At 61.7% G+C, this 18374-nt stretch overlaps 5 protein-coding genes across 5 annotated transcripts; 2 read left to right on the top strand and 3 right to left on the bottom strand.

The window, feature by feature from the left end:
* Nucleotides 1-615: 615 nt before the first annotated feature.
* SPBR_08131 (uncharacterized protein) lies at nt 616-3486 on the bottom strand (the record flags this gene model as incomplete). The annotated part of the gene is made up of 1 exon (XM_040766369.1): nt 616-3486. The coding sequence occupies one exon, from the start codon at nt 3484-3486 to the stop codon at nt 616-618; it is 2871 nt and encodes a 956-aa protein (XP_040614534.1).
* Nucleotides 3487-5305: 1819 nt separating this feature from the next.
* On the bottom strand, nt 5306-7207 carry SPBR_08291 (uncharacterized protein; the record flags this gene model as incomplete). The annotated part of the gene is made up of 2 exons (XM_040766529.1): nt 5306-6729; nt 6808-7207. 2 exons carry the CDS (start codon nt 7205-7207, stop codon nt 5306-5308), a joined length of 1824 nt encoding a protein of 607 aa, XP_040614535.1.
* Nucleotides 7208-8829: 1622 nt separating this feature from the next.
* Nucleotides 8830-9546, top strand: SPBR_08677 (uncharacterized protein; the record flags this gene model as incomplete). The annotated part of the gene is made up of 2 exons (XM_040766915.1): nt 8830-9236; nt 9324-9546. 2 exons carry the CDS (start codon nt 8830-8832, stop codon nt 9544-9546), a joined length of 630 nt encoding a protein of 209 aa, XP_040614536.1.
* Nucleotides 9547-9895: 349 nt separating this feature from the next.
* On the bottom strand, nt 9896-12469 carry SPBR_08161 (uncharacterized protein; the record flags this gene model as incomplete). The annotated part of the gene is made up of 1 exon (XM_040766399.1): nt 9896-12469. One exon carries the CDS (start codon nt 12467-12469, stop codon nt 9896-9898), a length of 2574 nt encoding a protein of 857 aa, XP_040614537.1.
* Nucleotides 12470-13013: 544 nt separating this feature from the next.
* SPBR_08070 (DNA-directed RNA polymerase, mitochondrial) lies at nt 13014-17828 on the top strand (the record flags this gene model as incomplete). The annotated part of the gene is made up of 1 exon (XM_040766308.1): nt 13014-17828. One exon carries the CDS (start codon nt 13014-13016, stop codon nt 17826-17828), a length of 4815 nt encoding a protein of 1604 aa, XP_040614538.1.
* Nucleotides 17829-18374: the final 546 nt, after the last annotated feature.

Below are 18374 nucleotides of genomic sequence, written 5' to 3' on the forward strand. Positions count from 1 at the left end.
GTTTTGTGATTCTGTACGGAAAGCAGAGCCATCAAAGTTCGTTCGGCTCATGCAGCTCGAGGTCGCCGACTGAAGGGCAACGCTGTCGCTTGGGCCTTGGCCCTGCCACGCAACATCCCTACCTCGCAAAATGCCGACGTGAAGAACGTCGAGGTCCAAGCGATGGCGAAATCAATATATTACCCAAGTCGAGTGCCACGGTGTGTGTTGCATTCTACGACAGTACATCGTGCATCTCTTTTTTTTTTTTTTTTTTTTGCCACACGAACAAAAAGGGCCCAGACCGCAATGACGGGACCATGGCGCTGGAAATGAGACGCTGCCGTCAAGACGCGCACAGAGCCAGCGGTGACTGCAACTGTGATACGGATCCCAGTGCCCAGGACGATCCGTGTGGCAGACCAGCGTGACCACCGGGAGGATGCCTAGAACGGTAAGTGAACAGACCCCATCATCGCACAGTGTGATGCAGATCGTCCCGGTCCAGCCGAAATACGTCGCATCAAGAGTGATCCTGCATGTCTCCCACGACGTACGACAGATCAGATGACAGATGTGAATGTATGTTGCTGATTGATGCTAGTTCCTATGGATATTGACAATCAAAACGAAACGTTACAGACCACCTCTCTCAAAGTGTCCGCGGTACCTCGTCTCACGCCGCGTGCCGGCCGTCGTGCTCGCGTTCCCCGTGTGATATTCGCCGACACTCGGCGGCCGGTCGGCGGCGGCCCGTCCCCAGGTGGCACTCTCGTTGCGGCCCAGCGTCAGGACCAGCTCGTGGCCCTCGGTGAAGAAGGCGTGGTCCACCCAGTTCTTGGTGTACGGCGCGCCGTTGAGCGTGGCGCTCTGGATGAAGACGGCCTCGTACGTGGCGTCAAAGTTGGTGCTGCGGATGACGGCCGTCTTGCCGGTGAGCGGGTGCGTGATGTGCACGGCCTCAAAGAAGGGCGGGATGACGAGATACACGTTCTGGCCGGGGTTGGGGAAGAGGCCCATCATTGCAAAGGCCAGAAAGCTGCCCATGGCCCCGCTGTCGTCGTTGCCCGGCAGGCCGTCCGGCGTCGGCGAGAAGTACTGCGGCACGTACGTGTGCGCGCGCTTGGCCGACAGGCCCGGGCGGCCGGCGTAGTGGTACTGGAAGACGGTCAGGAACGCCGGCTCGTTGCCAATGTACACGATGCCGTGGTCGTGCAGGTAGTCGAGGCGGCGCACAAAGGCGTCGTCGCCGCCGTACAGCTGGATGAGCGTGGCCTGGTCGTGCGGCACAAAGAAGCCGTACTCCCAGAGGCTGCTCTCAAACGTCTCGGCGCCCGTGTTCTGCAGCGAGCACACGCTGGACTCGTCCGGGTTGCTGCAGTTGAGCGGGTTCTGGTAGGACCACGTGCCGTTGAGGTTGCGCGGCTGGAAGAAGCCCGTGAAGCCCGTGTCCGTGCCGTTCCACCACTGCGACGGCTGGTCTGCCTTGTACAGGTTCTGCCAGTTGCCGCTGCGCTCCAGGTACGTCGCCTCGTCCGCCGCCGACGTCGCCAGCCCGCCGCGGGCCATCTGCGCGATGCAGTAGTCGTTGTAGCTGTACTCGAGGGTGCGCGACACGCTGCGCGTCATGGTGCCAAAGCCCTTGTAGTCAAAGTCCTGCACGGGGATGTAACCCAGCGCCTTCCAGCTGTCGAGCCCGCCGCGGCCCTCGCTGGACCAGTCGTACGGCTCGACCTCGGCGTCCTGGAGGACCGCCGCGTACGCGGCGTCCCAGTCGATGCCGCCCTGGATGCCCTTGGTGAAGGCGTCGGCGAGCACGTTGTCGGCGTTGGAGCCGCCCTGCGTGTAGCCCTTGCACAGCGACATGCGGCAGTCCGGCAGCCAGCCGACGTGGCGGTACGTGTCGACGAGCGAGCGGATCATGCGCGCGAGCGCGTCCGGGTCGATGATTGTGAGGAAGGGCATCTGCGAGCGGAACAGGTCCCAGATGCAGTAAAACGAATCAAAGTACGGTTCGCTGCTCGACCACAGCGGGTTCTCGCCCGTGTAGTCCTGCGGGTTGATCATGGTGCGGTAGATGCCGCTGTAAAAGTTGCGCAGCATGTCGTCCGGGGTCGTGAAGGCGACGGCCGCCGGCCGCGAGCTGTTTCCAGCGGACGTCGCGTTGGCAAAGACGGATGTACCATTGGGCGGCGTCAGTGGCAGGGGCCGAAAGGTCGGGCGCGCCGTGCCCGTGCTGGTCGTCGACGTCGGCGGCGGCCGCTTGGGCGGCGGCACACTCGATTCGTTGGCGTGGGTCTGGTTCTGCACGGCGAGAGCGCCTGTGAAGTTGCCGACGACGACGCGGATCGGACGGAGCTTGGCCCGCCAGGCGTCGGTCGCGGCCTGCGCCACGCTCGCGAAACCAAACGAGGGGATCTCGGTCTCGGCATGCTGGCACGCCTGCTCGACACTGATGAAGCTGGTGGCCACGCGCGCCGTGATGGGGTTCGCAGCCGATGTGAACCGCACAAAGGCGCCGCCGGGCAGCGGGTAGCCGTTAATCGATCGCGAGATGGTCAGATTGTGCACGGCCGTGCTGGCCCGGCTGTTGGCATAGATGCCGCTGTCCAGAATCGTCGCGCCGTCAAAGTCTGTGCAAAAATACAGCACAAAATTCCCGCTTCCAAAGCTCGGCAGGAATCGCGCGCTGCCCGTGATGCGCCCCGTCGCTGGATCGACCTGGATCGTGGCGTTGTCCTGGCGCGAGTCCGCCAGGTCGGACAGGTCCTGGAGGATGAGCGGCTGGACGGGCCCCGTGTAGCTCGTCGTCTTCGTGGCATTCGTCTTGTCGAGGTACGTGCCCGTCACCGTGCCGTTGTCTGGGAACGTGAACCGGAACAGCGCCGTGTGGTGCGCCGCCGTCATATTCACATAAATGCCCGTGTCCAAGCCGATCCCGAAGAGGCCCGGGCGCGCCGTCACGCTCGCGTTGCGGAAATGCCCATACGTCGCCCGGCCCTTTTTGGGATACACACAGCCGTCCACGGCGCCGTCGTCAGCGCACGCCGTGTACGCAAACAGCGGGAAGTTGCCGAGCGACGGGCTGCCGCCCGTGCCCGAGTCGTGCATCATGCTGAAGCCCGTGACGGGGCTGCCGTCCAGCGTGAACCCGCCCTGGTTGGACCCGCTGTTGGTGTCGGCAACGGCCTTGGCCATGCCGTACGGCAGCGACGCGCCCGGGAAGACGTTGCCGCCATTGGAGGCGCCAATCAGCGGATCGACCCAGGCGAGCGGGTCGAACGTGGTGCTATTGGTGCTGTTGGTGCTGTTGGTGCTGCTGGCGGCGGCAAAGTGCGGTGGTCTTGGCCGTCTCAGCAGCGAGGGCGCGATTTTGTGGAATGCAATCGCCGATGAGGCGGCCGTTGTTGATGCGGAGGCCAGAGAAGGACAGGGTGCAACGGCCACGAGAGTCAAGGCGAGCAGAAGCCAGTCGCTGCTGGACCTCCTGCGTCGAGAGCTGGTCATGATGCGGACGGTTTGTGGGAAGCTGTAGAGCCGGCTGCGTTCCTGAGCTGTACTGGTGATGGTACTGTGGTACTGTGATGGTAGAGGTGATGTATGGAAAGATTTCCCGAGTTCTTTCGGTCCTGGAGTCTGGCCAGGAGGTCGTCACTGGCGGCGGGTAATGGACTAATTAAAACCGCGGCACCGATAGGATGAATAGGATGCAGACGGGTTCGAGAAGGCGTTTTGCAGCCATGGATATATATAAATAGAGAGAGGAGAAAGAGACGCCAGCAGGCGTTGGTGAAAGAGGCGTGCGTTTCGCGAGCATATGCAGGTTGTTTGAGTGCTTTATGGCTCGCTGCTGCAGCCGCATCTGCTGTGCCTTTGTAGAACGACCGTTGTCGGTCGAGTCGATGCGTCGTGAAAGGCAAAAGAAAACCAGTCATGAAGCCGGAGGAACAGCAAAGGACGTTGGAAGAGCGCCGCAACTAAATAAAAGGGATCATATGGCGTCGAGAGGGTTGGCCCCTGTGAGTGATGTCGTCCAGTGTATTGTAGGGACCTCGGATGCAACGACGTCGAAGATTGGACGCAAATGAGATTCGAGGCAGATTGAGAGCGTGACGCCGTTTCTCTATGAAAAGCAATGCAGTCATTGCAACTGCCTTTGAATGTGTGGTGTCCTCGTGAAAACACGCGGCTCTCGTCGGCCTCCCTTTGACACGAAAACAGAAGGTGCGATGCAATGCATTGGTGGCAGTAATCTTTAATTGCAGACACTCAGTTACTTAGCCATAGACGACCAGAAACCAGGAACAGACGATCTGCTCATCATTTGTCGCATCGTTTGTCCTTTCCACAAAAGGGGTTGTCTCCAGTTAGATTGTGATGATCGGCGTTTGTTTATGGTGGCATCCCCCTATCCCTGTCAACGCCGCCCTGTGTTCAGAGGACAACAGCATCACGGTAACTTTGTGCTGGGAATTCATTCCGTGTGTGAGAAGCAGCGAGGCAGCTTGGAGGATGAGGGTGATAGTATTTATTTTGTTCTGGGTATGTGCGTGGTCTATTTGCAAATTAAACCGCCAGGGATGTTATCGTTTTTTTTGTTGTCTTTTGTTCTTCTTTTTATTTTTTAAAAAACATAAAAGAAAAAGAAAACGATTCTTACGTAAAGACACCGTTTTCTTATTTCAAAAATATTATTAAACGTTGAAGATAAAAACGAAAGCAAAAATACCTCCCACGACGAACTATTTCATATACAGAGACATAATTTACATGCAGACACATAAAGGCTCTCTTTATTAGGCACGTATACAAAGATCACGACCGAGGGAGTGCTGTCTGATTTTGAATGTTTTTCAGCCTTCAAAGCACTATCTTGTGGCCGATTTAGCCGGAGGTCTAAACGAGACGACACGAAGGAGGCGGGGAAGACAATACCGCCGGCACGTACGGATAGTAAATATATTTACCGGGATATACATGTACAGAGACAGTGCCGCATTCTAAAGAGCTCTTTGATCGAGTGACCTTGCCCATTGTGGCAGGTCCAAAAAAGTAAGACAGACGATACCGCCTAGGAGTAAAGAGTGAGGGAGTAAAACGGGTAACTGGCAGTAATGCGTATGGTATCAAAATACAGAATCGTCAAGGAGAACGAAGAAGCCGAACTGTCACTCCTATTGCCCAAAACACCACTTTTGTCTTTCATAAACATCATGGGCCATAAAGGGAACAAAAGAAAACATATGCAAAGTAGAGATAGGCAGTTACAGCCAACGTTCGTGTCGAGCGTAGAAATTCCCCAGCACAATATTCATAAAAAGCCCGCTCAGTTGTCCTGCCCCCGTGCTGCGGCGATCTTGGCCCGGGCCTTCTGTATGCGCTCCTCATCCATCGTCTGCCGCCACTCGCAGTCGTCGACAAACTCGCAGTAGCCGCACTTGAGCGCGGCCTCTTCAATGTCGACGCCAACGGGCGCCCGCGCCCCGCGCCACCATGCCAGGTAGTTGGCCAGGTAGCGGTCCAACACATTCTCATCGACAGGGATGACGTTGGTGCCGATGCAATGGCCGCCGTCGTCGCCGTCCCGGGGCCGCTGACGGTACTCCACAGCCACAACGTCGCCAACCGAGGCGGCGCCGTGCGGGAACGTCAGGGCGACTTCGTGCTGGAGGATGCGCACAAAGTCGTGCAGCGTGTTGTTGCTTTCCGCGTCGTCGGCGGCGGCGTCCTCCGTCAGCTCCACAAACAGGGGGTCGGCGTACATTTCCGCCAAAAAGTCGTCCGAAAACAAGTCGTGCTGGTCGACGTTGTAGCGCTGAAAGACGACCTCGAAGCGGAAGTTGCCGCTGGCGAGGTCACACAAGAAGCGGTGGTACAGATACAGTTGAATTTTGGATGGACGTGCCGCGGCGCCAGTGGGTAGACGGGCCGACTCGCGGGTCTTGACGTCGGTAATGTAGACTTTGCGAAGTGGTGACAATGGCGGCTCTTTTTCCTTTCTGGGGCTGGATTTCGCCTGCTCTTGTGAGAATGGGTCCAATGGAGACGACGGAAAGTAATCGGTAATTTGTGCTGCCGAAGATTCGGTGGAAGTCGCCGCGGCAGCCGATTTGGAGCGACGCGTTCTTCTGGTCGGCGTTCCATTGTCCTGTCCGTTTTGCCGCCGTGGCTGTTCCGCCGGATCCGGGTTCTCGTAGCTCAGCGCGTCAATCACGCCATTGACCACTTCCTGCTGGCTCTGGCCGTCGACCGGAGGAGGGCTCACGTCGACCAAGCCCCAAATGTCCAGCTCGCGCGTCAGCCCCGTCTCGCGCAGCGTCCGCAAGCCGTGGACCATGTTCCAGATCTTGACACCCATAAAGTCTTGCGACTTCTTGACGGTTATGGGCACCGTCGTGTGCACCTCGTCCTCGAGCTTCTGGTGCACCTTGGAGCCCGCGCGCATCGCTGGCGTGCGCGTGCGACGGCCGCCCGGCAGCCGCGTCAGCGTGTATTCGTACTGCAGCTCGCACCAGGCGCCGGCAGTGAGGTCGCTGACAGACAAAGGCTTTTTGGGATAGGTGCGGAACTGGGCGAGCGGTGATGCAATGCTGGCGGAGGCCATGTTGGCGGGCATGCCTGCGGGGCCGGCTGCCGGCCTTTGCGGCAGCGGGCCTGTCTCGTCCGCATTTCGTCTATTCGTTGTAATCCCAACAACAGCCTCGTCCCCATCGGCCATTTCACCGTCGAGGTCGGCCACGACTTGGCTTACTAAACGCTGTTGTTAGAGTCAGAAACGGCCTTTCCCCCTTTTTTGCGACCACAAACAAACTTCTCGTATTCACGTACAATCCGGGTATTCGACGTCGAGGCCGACACGGGCCGCGTCCAAGACAGCAGCCGCGCTTGGATCGTCGTCGTCGGCGACTGGGTCGTGGTGAGACGCAGCCGTGGCACCCACAGCCTCCGCCGCCAGAGGGCCGAGTGGCTGCGAAGCGGCTGCATTGTGTCGTAGTACTGGCGTGTCGGCGACGACCGGCACAAAGAGTCGGGCGCGTGGAGAGGAAGAGGAGACGAGTGCGATGTCCGTCTGCGCGGCGGTCGCGTTTAAAAGCTTGTGCACGTCTTCTTCCAGCGACAGGTCCCAGCCGTAGTCGCTTTCGCTTTCGCTTTCGCTTTCGCTGTCAATGTCAACGTCGACGGTGTCGCCGACCTTCTTGCCGTTGCTGTCGTTACCAGCCACAGGCATGGTGGAGATTGGCAGTCATTTCTGTGGAATTGGCCAAGCAGAGAAAAGAGGAAAAGAATATCGAAAAACACGAACGCGGTCCGGCGTCATGGTGGGAAAGCCATCGCCAAAAGTCTGGCCCGTGGGTTGCGCCTGCCCAATGACAGCACGGCGATTGGGGTGTCGCCTGCCACAGGCAGCAACGACCCTAGCGTAGGGCCCAAAACGGCAAGACCTTTTCGACGCGGACGTCACAGGAACTCACGTGAGGCCATTTAGAGAGCGGTTGAGCATGTTGATACCTGTCCCAGCTGCTGGCGGTGTCTTTTGCTCCTTTTGCATGCATTTGACGGATTGTCCCGTGCAAGTGTGCCAGACCCATAAGCCGCCGACTAACACGCCACAACTGCTGTTTCTGCCAGGCCCATCGTAGCAGCCTACGACAGTACTTTCCATTCCCGTCGGGTGCCTCTTGTGTTGTCTAGCGCGCCTTCCCCCAGCCTTTTTTCTCGTATTCTGGCTCTTTCCTCGACAGGTGACTCGTCGGCCAGGCCAATCGTAGCTCCTTCCTTGTCTGTCGCAAGGTCGTTTCGGCACACATCGCCATCCTGCTGTCCTCCTTTTTCCTCCACAGTCCTCTTTCATCCTTTGTCTTCCTTCTTCCACCTATCCAGCCCTGTATCAGCCTAGACATCCAATCGACCTTGTTCACAGCCTCCACTTCTAGCGGCAGTACCCTTGTTGTTGGCCTCCAAGGCAGCCCGCAATTAAGATACCTCTCTTATTTTCATCGATTTAGAGTGTTCTTTGGCACGACGACATAACACAAAAGATTACAATAAAGGCATGCCTTGACAGCCTGGCGGGTGGTCCTGGCGCTTGGAAAGAAGCCTTGCAGTCCCGAACAAGAATACGGTAAGATCTATGCGGGTGCCTATTAATACCCTGTTAAAGTGGACCATCTCCAGCTTGGTCCCCGCAGGCCTAACAGCGGATGATCCCCAGTCCTCAAGACAGAACCAAGGATATCCCAAGCGCCACAAAATACAGCTTGCGGTGACAGTCGGGCGAGACACAGCCTTCGTCGCGGTGGTCCTATTGTGGTTGTGCCGGTGCCTTGTTCCTGAATTTAGGGTGCCGTTGGGCCTGACCGGCGCCGCTTTGGGTGCTGCTGGCATTACTCAACCACCATCGTCCCACACTCCACAGTTCTAGATACCTCGCATTCCTCCATGTCCCTCCTCGTGTCTCTGCTCTTCCCACCCCTTGTTTCATCTACTGCAGCCGGAACTGGCCCTGCACGCTGTCATTCGGCGGCGAAATCCAGGACGTCCAGAAGAGCGTTGGAGGTTTCCTGCAGCCTTCTGCTCAGCTCGAATACTGCGTCTGTTTTGCTTCTCTTATTTTTCTCGTCTTATTTAGTGTCTGCCTCGTCCTTGTCATTTTCGTTTCTCAATATCTTTCCCATCTTCCCACTATCCCGACTCCATTACTGGCTTTTATTGATCTGTCCTTTGGTAAGGCAGCCACGAAACCGATTCGACAAGACATAAATACGGCAGGCTCGGGACTTGACGTACAAATTGATCAACGTCAATAACCTCCTGCTTGTCACACACCGACAATATATACACTTCTTCGCCATGGTGCTTCGGTGGCTGCCAGGTTTCCGGTCCCCGGTTCAGGCCCCGGCTTCTGGGCCTCAAGCATCAGCAACCGCGTCATCCAAACTGCCTACGTCTGGCTCAAATAAGACCGTCGCCGGACTTGACCCGAATGCCGACGACGACACCATCACCATCTCGCCCCGGCCGCCCCGCTCCCTCATGAGCCTGCCACCGGAGCTCCACATCCAGATCGCCAAGCAGCTCATCTACCCAGATGCCCTGTCGCTCAAGCACTCTTCCCGCTACTTTTACAACTTTGTCGACACCGGCATCGAGCTCAAGGTCAGCTGGCTCATGTCCCGCCGTCTCCTGCACCTCGACTGCCCCAACGACACCCGCTGTGATTTCCGCAGCGACCTCCGTTTCTGCCGCGGCAGTGTTCCGTAAGTTTGGTCCTCGCTTCGCTCGCTTCTTCCCTTTCGCCCGCTGCGTCTCCGCACTGTCTGGTTGTTTCCTGCTAACAACAATAGACTCCTTATGAAGCGCCGTCGTGAGCACATAGAGTGCGAGAGCCGTCCCGACCTCGGCTGCCTCATCTACAATACCAAAACCTGTGTCCACCGCCGCCCGCCTCGTCTACTGCACCGCTGGTTCCGCCGGCGCCTCACTGTCGAGATGTGGTGGATTGTTCTTGCCCTGATACCACTCGCACTCTCTTGGCTCTGGTTTGCCGAACTTTTGTTCTTTTTATGAGAAGTTTACGCCATTTGTTTGGCTGTATTATGTACAGTCTTTATGTGACTGCGCATTTTTGTTTGGATACTGTACTATATATATATTATGCGGCCTTCTGCAACTTTTACGACATTACGACAACACGATTTACACGTCGGGCGCTGCCCGTGGACATGTATTGGTCCTCTTTTAATATTTTATACGGTTTACTTTGCGTACATGTTGGCATGTCGTCTGAGAAAGGTGTTTCTGTTTTCTGTACATCTATCCTTATGCTATGCTCCTCACATGACAATCGAAACTGGGGCGATACGAGATTAGTTTTATACATACAGAAGTAGTTTTCGTACACATCTCCCCCCAGCTCTTATCTCTCGACCATCCGCAGAAGCTTGACAAACTCTCTTCTCGACCGCTTGATTTGATCCCGCGTCATTTCCAACCGAACATCCGGCAAGTTCCGCGCAATGGCCTCGGCGCCCGGGTCCGCCACCTTGATGCATTGTGCCAGTGCATTGTACACAGCCGCCTTGGGATGCACCGGCACCTGCTCGTGCATCATCTCGTGGAAGCACCTGCGCACGGTGTCGATGCACAGGGCCTTGTGGCCGGTCTCGGCCATGCGCCTGAATACGTAGATGTACAGCGTCTGCGACCGCGACAGGCCGTGCTGCGGCGGCATGCGCCAGAGCGCCCAGAACCGGGCCCAGTCCTCGGCGTCTGCGTACGCGCCGAGCAGCGTGATGATCTGGGCGTCCTCGAGGCACGGCAGCTCGGCCTGGTGCAGCAGGGCCTCGAGCGTGGTCTGGAGGTCGTCGGCGGCCTGCGCGGCGGCACTGGCACCCACGGCCCGGTTGTCGGCGTCCCGTGCGTCGGTCGCGTCGGCTACGTCGAGTCCCCGCGGCACGTCGTTGACGGCCTGGAAGCGGCGGTTGCCGTCACGGTCGAGGTGTGCCGGCGCCGCAGCAACGCGGTACCGGGCCTGCTTCAGCTTCTCCGCAAAGACCGCATGGGCTGTGGCGCGGGCGCGGGCGACGCCGTTGTGCCGCGCGAGGGCCGCAATCATGGCCACAATCACGTCCCGCGCAATCGTTTCTTGCCCGCGCTCGTACATGGTGTTGAGCAGGCCCAGGGCCGTCTCCTTTCGCAGATCCAGCAGCGCCGCCTCGCGGGCTGTCTCCTCCGCGGACGGCACCGCGCCCGCGCTCACAGCCACGCTCGGCTCGCGGGTCTCGTCCGCCTGCGGCGTGAACAGCGCCTGCAGCAGCTGTGCGCACAGCGCGCGGTCGACGGGCAGGCCGCCCTGCTGCATCTCGCGGATCAACTCGACCAGGCCCGCCAGGTCGTATCCGCCGTGGCGCAGAATCAGCGCGCGGGCGTGGACGTGCGCCCGCAGCGCCCAGGTCTCGGCGGGCGGCACATCGCGCATGCAGACCGCGCTGGCGGTGATGAAGTCGGACGTCGGCCGGCCGCGGCCGTGTGGCTGCACGGCGCCCAGAGCGTGGACGGCATCCGGCTGGCCGAGGCTGTCGAGGTAGCGGATCAGCTGCTTCTGCAGCTGGGCCTTGCCGGCGGCGTCCTGCGCCAGCCGTGCCCCCAGCTTGGCGACGTCGCTCGCGCCGATCCAGGGCTGCGTCAGGCGGGACACGATGTCCACGTCGGGGCTGGACTGGCCGGCGTTCTCGCGCTCCAGGGTGGCCCGCCGGCGTGCCGATGTCGAGAAGTAGCGGTGCTGCCCGCCAAAGGAACTCGAGGGCGCGCCCGAGGACGATGCGGCTGCCGATTGCACAGTCGACTGTACAGAGACATCCTCGAAACCGGTTTCTGCCCCGTCTTTGGTGTCGGTCTCCTTCCCACTGCGCGCCTCGGCCGCCTCGGCCGCCGCAAGCGTGTATTCCGGCAGCGCCTCGCCCGCGGCAACCCGGGCCTTGACGCTGCGCACCAGCGTCCGCGACCACAGCGCTTCGAGGTCGAGCTGCTTCCGCTTGGCGTCCGTAAACATTTGCACCACGACGGTCGTGCCGGGGGACCGCAGCGCCCCAAAGCCGCTCGTGCGGCCCGCGGCGTCCAGCGTACTGCCCTCGTCCGCCGACCGGCCCAGCGTGCCCGCATGCAGACACACCCACTGCGTGCTGATGCCGTCGTCGACCACATGCGCGGCGGCGTCCTCGCCCCGGGACGCCGCGTCCAGCTGGGCCATGCCACTGGCGCCACTGGTGCCACTGGTGCCCAGCAGCTTGGCCCGCCGCGCCTTGCGCCGCAGCTTGATCTTGAGCTCGTTGCGGCCCAGCAGCCCGTCCGCCGTGGCGTGGACGCCGTGCTTGCGCAGCCAGCGCACCAGGCGGTCGGCGCTGACGTGCAGGTGGCGCTCGCTGCGGGCGCTGCCAAACAGCATGAGAAGGTCTGGGCCGAGGGCGGCGGGCGGGTCGAGGGCGCGCAGGTCGAGCAGGGCCAGGTCGTCGAGGCCGAGGTCGTCGGCGGCAAAGGAGAGCAGAGGCGTCAGCAGGGCCGGCGAATGGGGCGGGATGTCGGGCAGGGGCACATCGTGCGGGGCGAGGGTGGCGTGTTTGGGGACATCGACCTTGAGGTACCAAGGGATGTTGTCGGGCGGCGTGGCCGAGGGGGTCGAGGGGATCGAGGGGGTCCCTTTCGTCTCGTCAGACAAAGAAGTCTGTGTCGCGCCTTCGACATCCTCGTCGTCCTTGTTTCGCACGGGGCGCGAGACAGACAGCCACCGCACTTGTGACAGCTGTGCTGGCCGTGCCGGCCGTGCCGACTGGCCAGGCCGTCGCACCAATGCTGTCTGTGGCCGTGATGGTCGCGTGTGCGAAGATGCTTCGAGTGCAGATCGACAAGATGCCGGTGCCGCAATTTGCAGAACACGCTGCAGCTTTGCCCGGGATGCGACGCTGCCTGTGGCTCTCACTGTCGGCTGCAACATCGCGGGTCTGTGCAATGGCATGCAATTGGTGCTGTTGGGGAGGCTTCTCGCATCCAGCAACTTGAAAAGCACAACTTAGCTTTTGGCTACCAAGTTTTCCGCGGCTAGCAGATGCATTTATGCATTTAATGTTCGAATAAATTTAATTCGTCCTTTGGCCTCGTAGGCGGGCCGGGGCCTCGCATGCCCCACATAGCGGGCCAACTGCCACATCCAGCCAATCAGCACGCCCAGCCGTGCTCTGGGGAGGCCGGCAGCTAGCGGCCAAAATTTCTAGAAGGTCAATTTTTTCAGTGCAGTTTTTTCTGCCTCCTGAAATGAGCATCCATCGACCTGACCTGTCTGCCATTTGTTTTTGTTTTGTGCTTCCACCCATTGGTTTGTGTCTGTATCATATCCATCTGCATTTCTTTTCGTCTCGTTGCTAGCGACCGACTCTCACTTTCAATGGGGGCATAGACGCGCCGCCTCCTTTCCCTTCTTCTTCTCCTCTTGTCATCGCCATCTCAGCTTCTTTTTTTCCTGTCGCGTGAGGACCATCGCGATGCTCACACGACAAGCGGGCGGCCGCCACGCTGTGGCCCTGTGCCGGCTGCCCTCCGCCAACACGATCCCAAGGCTCCCGACACAACCGACACGCGTATTACGACCCCTGCGCCCCGTCGGCGTCGACCGCCGCCTCCTCACAACACGTCCCGAACTGCGGCCATGGCGGCCCAAGACGAAGTTCTACAGCGGCATCGGCTACCTGCCCGAACGCACGCTGGCCACCGCCCTCAACGACTACACCCCGATCCCGCATGACGACGGCGCACATGCCGCCGTGTCTCTCTCGCCGGGCGCGCCGCCCTCTTCTTCCTCCGCCTCGTCCGCTTCCTCTGTTTCCTCTGTCTCCTCCGCTTCCGCCTCACATTCCACCGCACGATACCCTCTCCTATACGCGACATCTCCACCATTACCGCTCTCTTCGTCCGCATCACCACGCGCCCGCACGGCCGTGCCCAGCCCGCTGCCGCTCTGGGAGCTGCGGCCACACAACGTAAAGGCACCGCTCGTGCTCGACGACACCGAGAGCGTCCCCGTGGCGCGCCAGAAGATCAACACGCGCGGTGTCCCCGGCGACGTCGACGAGATGCTGTCGGTGCTCGACGCGTGTCTGCAGGTCGGCAAGCTGGACCGCGCGGCCCTCGTGCTCAAGCGGCTGGGCCAGCCCGGGTTCGCGACGCCCGACGTCGACCTTGTCGAGCTGCACAACCGCTACCTGCGTGCCGTCGTCGACCAGCTGCTCGCCGACCCCGACCTGGCCACCGCCGAGGAGCTGCACAAGTGGTTCGAGCTCGAGATGCGCGGCAAGCGCGCCCAGCAGACCCCCGAGACCATTGCCTACATGCTCAAGGCGTCGCTGCTGACGGCCCACGGCGCGCGGCGCGAGCGTCTGGTCGACCGCTACATGGGCCTGGCCCCGGGCGACGCCGGACTCGAGGTGCTCTACATGACGGGCATCCTGAACGACCAGGACCGCGCGGCCATTACCGACATCTGCCGCACGTACAACCTCGAGTCGTTTGCCGGCGGCGATGCCGAGGCCACGACGCTGTTTGAGGAGGCGCTGCGGTCGATTGATCCGGAGGGTGTGGCGGCCGGCGCGGAGGCAGCGGAGGCAAGCCATGCGGCCACTGACGCATCCGCCTCGACTCGTGCGTCTGCCCCCACGGACGTGCCTGACATGCCCGACACGTCCGCCACACCCGACATGCCCGCCACGCCCGACACGCCGCCTGTCCTCGGCACGCCGCAAAAGGGCATGGGCCTGCGCATGCTCAAGCAGACCCTCAGCCTCTTCGCCGAGATCCCCGAGGGCCGCGACATTGCCGGCCTCAACCTGTCCGAGCGCCGCGAGATCCAGTCGCGCCTCGAGCGCGACTGTGTCGACGCGGCCGTCGAGCGCTGGAAGGAAGAGAACCAGGCGCTGCTCAAGATGGGCCTCAACACGTCGCTGACGACCGCCTCGCTCAACGCGCGCCTCTACGAGTGGCACAAGGACCTCGAGCTGCGCCTGTCGCAGGAGCTCAAGAAGATTGAGCTCGCCGAGGCCTCGGGCAGCAAGAACAAGGAGGACCTGGACCGCTGCCTGTACGGGCCGTTCCTGCGCCAGTCGCTGCCCAGCCGCCTGGCCGCCGTCACCATTGTCAGCACGCTCAGCGGCATGGCCATGCAGGGCGCCGACAAGGGCATCGCCATCAGCAACATCATTACGCAAATCGCAAAGGTCGCCGAGGAGGACATTCGCCTGCAGCAGCACACCAAGATGATGGCCGCCCGCGGCCAGAAGACGTCCGCCCGCGCCGCCGCCAAGACCGCCGCCAAGACGGCCCTGCGCAAGGCCATGCGCCCGGCCAAGGTGTCGCTGCAGCATGCCGGCGACGCCGCTGAGACGGCCGCCGCGTCTGCTGCCGCTGAAGCCGCCAACAGCACCCCTGCCACCACTCTGGAACGGCCCGCCGACCGCGACGTCGCCTGGCCCATCACCATCAAGGCCAAGGTCGGCGCCGCCCTGCTGTCGATGCTCATGGAGACCGCCAAGGTCACCGCCGTCAAGGAGCACCCCGAGACGCGCACGCTCGTCTCCCAGCAGCAGCCCGCCTTCAGCCGCCTCAACCAGCTGCGCCGCGGCAAAAAGGTCGGCGTCCTCGTCGCCAACAGCACCCTCGTCGACCTCATGAAGCGCGAGCCCCGCGGCGACTTCCTCGCCCGCCACCTGCCCATGGTCGTCGAGCCCCAGCCCTGGCAGACCGTCGACAAGGGCGGCTTCCTCGAGTACCCGGCGCCGCTCGTGCGCGTCAAGGACTCGCGCAAGGACCAGAAGATCTACGCCGAGGCCGCCATTGCGCGCGGCGACATGGACCAGGTCCTCAAGGGCCTCGACGTGCTCGGCCGCACCGCCTGGAAGGTCAACCGCCCCGTCTTCAACGTGCTGCTCGAGGCCTGGAACACGGGCGAGGCCATTGCCGACATCCCGCCCATCGCGCCCGACATTGCCGTCCCCCCCGAGCCCGACTCGTCCGAGGATCCCATGAAGCGCCGCACGTGGCTCAAGGCCGTCAAGGCCGCCGAGAACCAGCGGTCCGGCCTGCACTCGGTGCGCTGCTTCATGAACTTTCAGATGGAGATTGCGCGCGCCTTCCGCGACCAGACCTTTTACTTCCCGCACAACGTCGACTTCCGCGGCCGCGCGTACCCGATCCCGCCCTACTTCAACCACATGGGCGCCGACCACGTCCGCGGCCTGCTGACCTTTGCCCAGGGCAAGCCGCTCGGCGCCGACGGCCTGCGCTGGCTCAAGGTGCACCTGGCCAACGTGTACGGCTACGACAAGGCCAGCCTGTCCGACCGCGCCGCCTTTGCCGACGAGCACGTCGACCAGATCCGCGACGCCGCCACGAACCCGCTGCGCGGCGGCCGCTGGTGGCTCGCGGCCGAGGATCCCTGGCAGTGCCTGGCGGCGTGCATGGAGCTGACGGCCGCGCTCGCGCTCGACGACCCGACGGCCTTTGTCTCGCACCTGCCCGTCCACCAGGACGGCACCTGCAACGGCCTGCAGCACTACGCCGCGCTGGGCGGCGACACCTGGGGCGCCAAGCAGGTCAACCTGGTCCCCGGCGACCGCCCGGCCGACGTCTACTCGGCCGTCGCCGACATTGTCCGCGCGAGCATCGCCGAGGACGCCGCCCACGGCGACCCCAACGCGCGCGCGCTCGACGGCAAGATCAAGCGCAAGGTCGTCAAGCAGACCGTCATGACCAACGTCTACGGCGTGACCTTTGCCGGCGCGCGCAAGCAGGTCCTCAAGCAGCTGGACGCGCTGTACCCGACGCTGCAGGCCGACACCGACATCCCCGCCATGGTCCTGGCGTCCTACATTGCCACCAAGATCTTCCAGGCCCTGTCGACCATGTTCAGCGGCGCCCACGACATCCAGCACTGGCTGGGCGAGATTGGCGGCCGCGTGTGCCGCGCGCTGACGCCCGACCAGATTGAGCGCATCATTCACAACGAGCCGCACCAGGAGGCCACGGCCGCGGCAGCGGCAGCGGCAGCGCCCAAAAAGTCGCGATCCAAAGGCAAGGGCAAGCCTGGCGCCTCGGGCAGCACGCCGACCAAGACGATGAAGCGCGAAAACGACGAGATCCTCGGCCAGTTCCGCTCGACGCTCGTGTGGACGACGCCCCTGCAAATGCCCGTCGTCCAGCCGTACCGCAAGGCCGCCAGCCGCACCATCGAGACCTGCCTGCAGGACCTGATCTTGTCGGTCCCCGCGCGCAGCGACCCCGTCCACAAGCGCAAGCAGCTGCAGGCCTTCCCGCCCAACTTTATCCACTCGCTCGACGCCAGCCACATGCTGCTGTCCGCCCTCGAGTGCGACGCCCTGGGCCTGCAGTTCGCCGCCGTCCACGACTCCTTCTGGACCCACGCCGCCGACGTCAACACCATGAACCGCGTCCTGCGCGACGCCTTTGTGCGCATCCACAGCGAGGACGTCGTCGGCCGCCTCGCCCGCGAGTTCGAGGCCCGCTACCGCGGCTCGCTCTACCTCGCCCAGGTCCACCGCGGCAGCGCCGTCGCCAAAAAGATTCTCGCCCTCCGCAAGGCCTCGCCGCGCATGTCGCTCAAGGACGAGCTCGTCCTCGAGCACACGCGGCTCGCCCTCCTGGCGTCGGACGACCCCGCGCGCGTCGCCCAAGGCCGCAGCATGGTGACGCCCGCGAGCCTCTTTGCCGAGGCGGCGGCCGCCACGGACGACGCCGACGCCGTGGTCGAGGCCGAGGACATGTCCGAGTTTCGTCTCGGAAGCATCCCCGCCGACGAGGCGGCCGCGCAAGAGAAGCTCATGCAGGCCGCCGCGGCCGCCACCAACAAGGACGCCCGCGGCACGAAGGCGGGTTCTACGAAGGCGGGCTCTACGACACCTACGACGTCGGCGACCGGCCGCGGCCGCAGCATTACCGGCGGCATGAGCCTCGACGGCGTGGGCTCGGCAATGGGCGACGTCGCGACCGGTGACGAGATGATGGCGCTTGAGGAGGACGACGAGCTGGCCCTGCTCGAGGACGCCGACGCCGACGCCGACATCGACGAACTGTCCCCCACCGATGCGGCGCTCGCCGGCACGGGCCACTTTGAAGCCCAGCTGCGCGGCCTCAAGAAGCCCTTGACCAAGGCCAAGAAGGACAAGACGGCCGCCGCCTTGGCCCGCCAGACGCCCGTCCAGGTCTGGGTCCCGCTCACCTTCCCGGCCATCCCCGCCAAGGGCGACTTTGACGTGCGCCGCCTCAAGGACAGCGACTACTTCTTTTCGTAGGCTGGTCCTTTTGTTCGAGGCCCGAGACGCCCGCCCCCCACCCCGTATGGGCCGCCCTCTGGTCGGCCCCTCCTTCTCTCCCACCCCTCCCTCCTCCCTCGACTCGCCTCCCCCTCACGTTGTACATTATGAACTGGGCGTTACGAATGGTGGTACGATTTTTTTTCGCTTGTATTTTCTTCTGGGTTTCTGTTTGGTGCGGGAGGCTGATTGGTCGGTGTGTTGGTGAGCTTCGAGGGGGAAGCTTACGCATGGGTGGCGCGGGTACATCCTCGACCAGCCGTGTCGATGATAAATCTACGACTACGAGTCGGTGGTACGAGGTACAAGAGTACATTGGGGAGAGTTTCTATGCATTTTCTGGTGTCCTGTTTTTTTTATTTGTGGCTGCTTTTTTTGGCATCCCCATTCTCCATCTGGCATCACTGGCATATATAAAAGCATGTTTTATGGGGCCGAGGCAACGAGAGGGTCTTGCTTTCTTCTCTCGGATCTCTTGTATAGATGTACAAAACTTGAACGAAATGATAAATAATAATTAAAAAT

This window comes from Sporothrix brasiliensis (genome assembly GCF_000820605.1).
Source record: "Sporothrix brasiliensis 5110 chromosome Unknown Cont22, whole genome shotgun sequence".
Lineage (NCBI taxonomy): Eukaryota > Fungi > Ascomycota > Sordariomycetes > Ophiostomatales > Ophiostomataceae > Sporothrix > Sporothrix brasiliensis.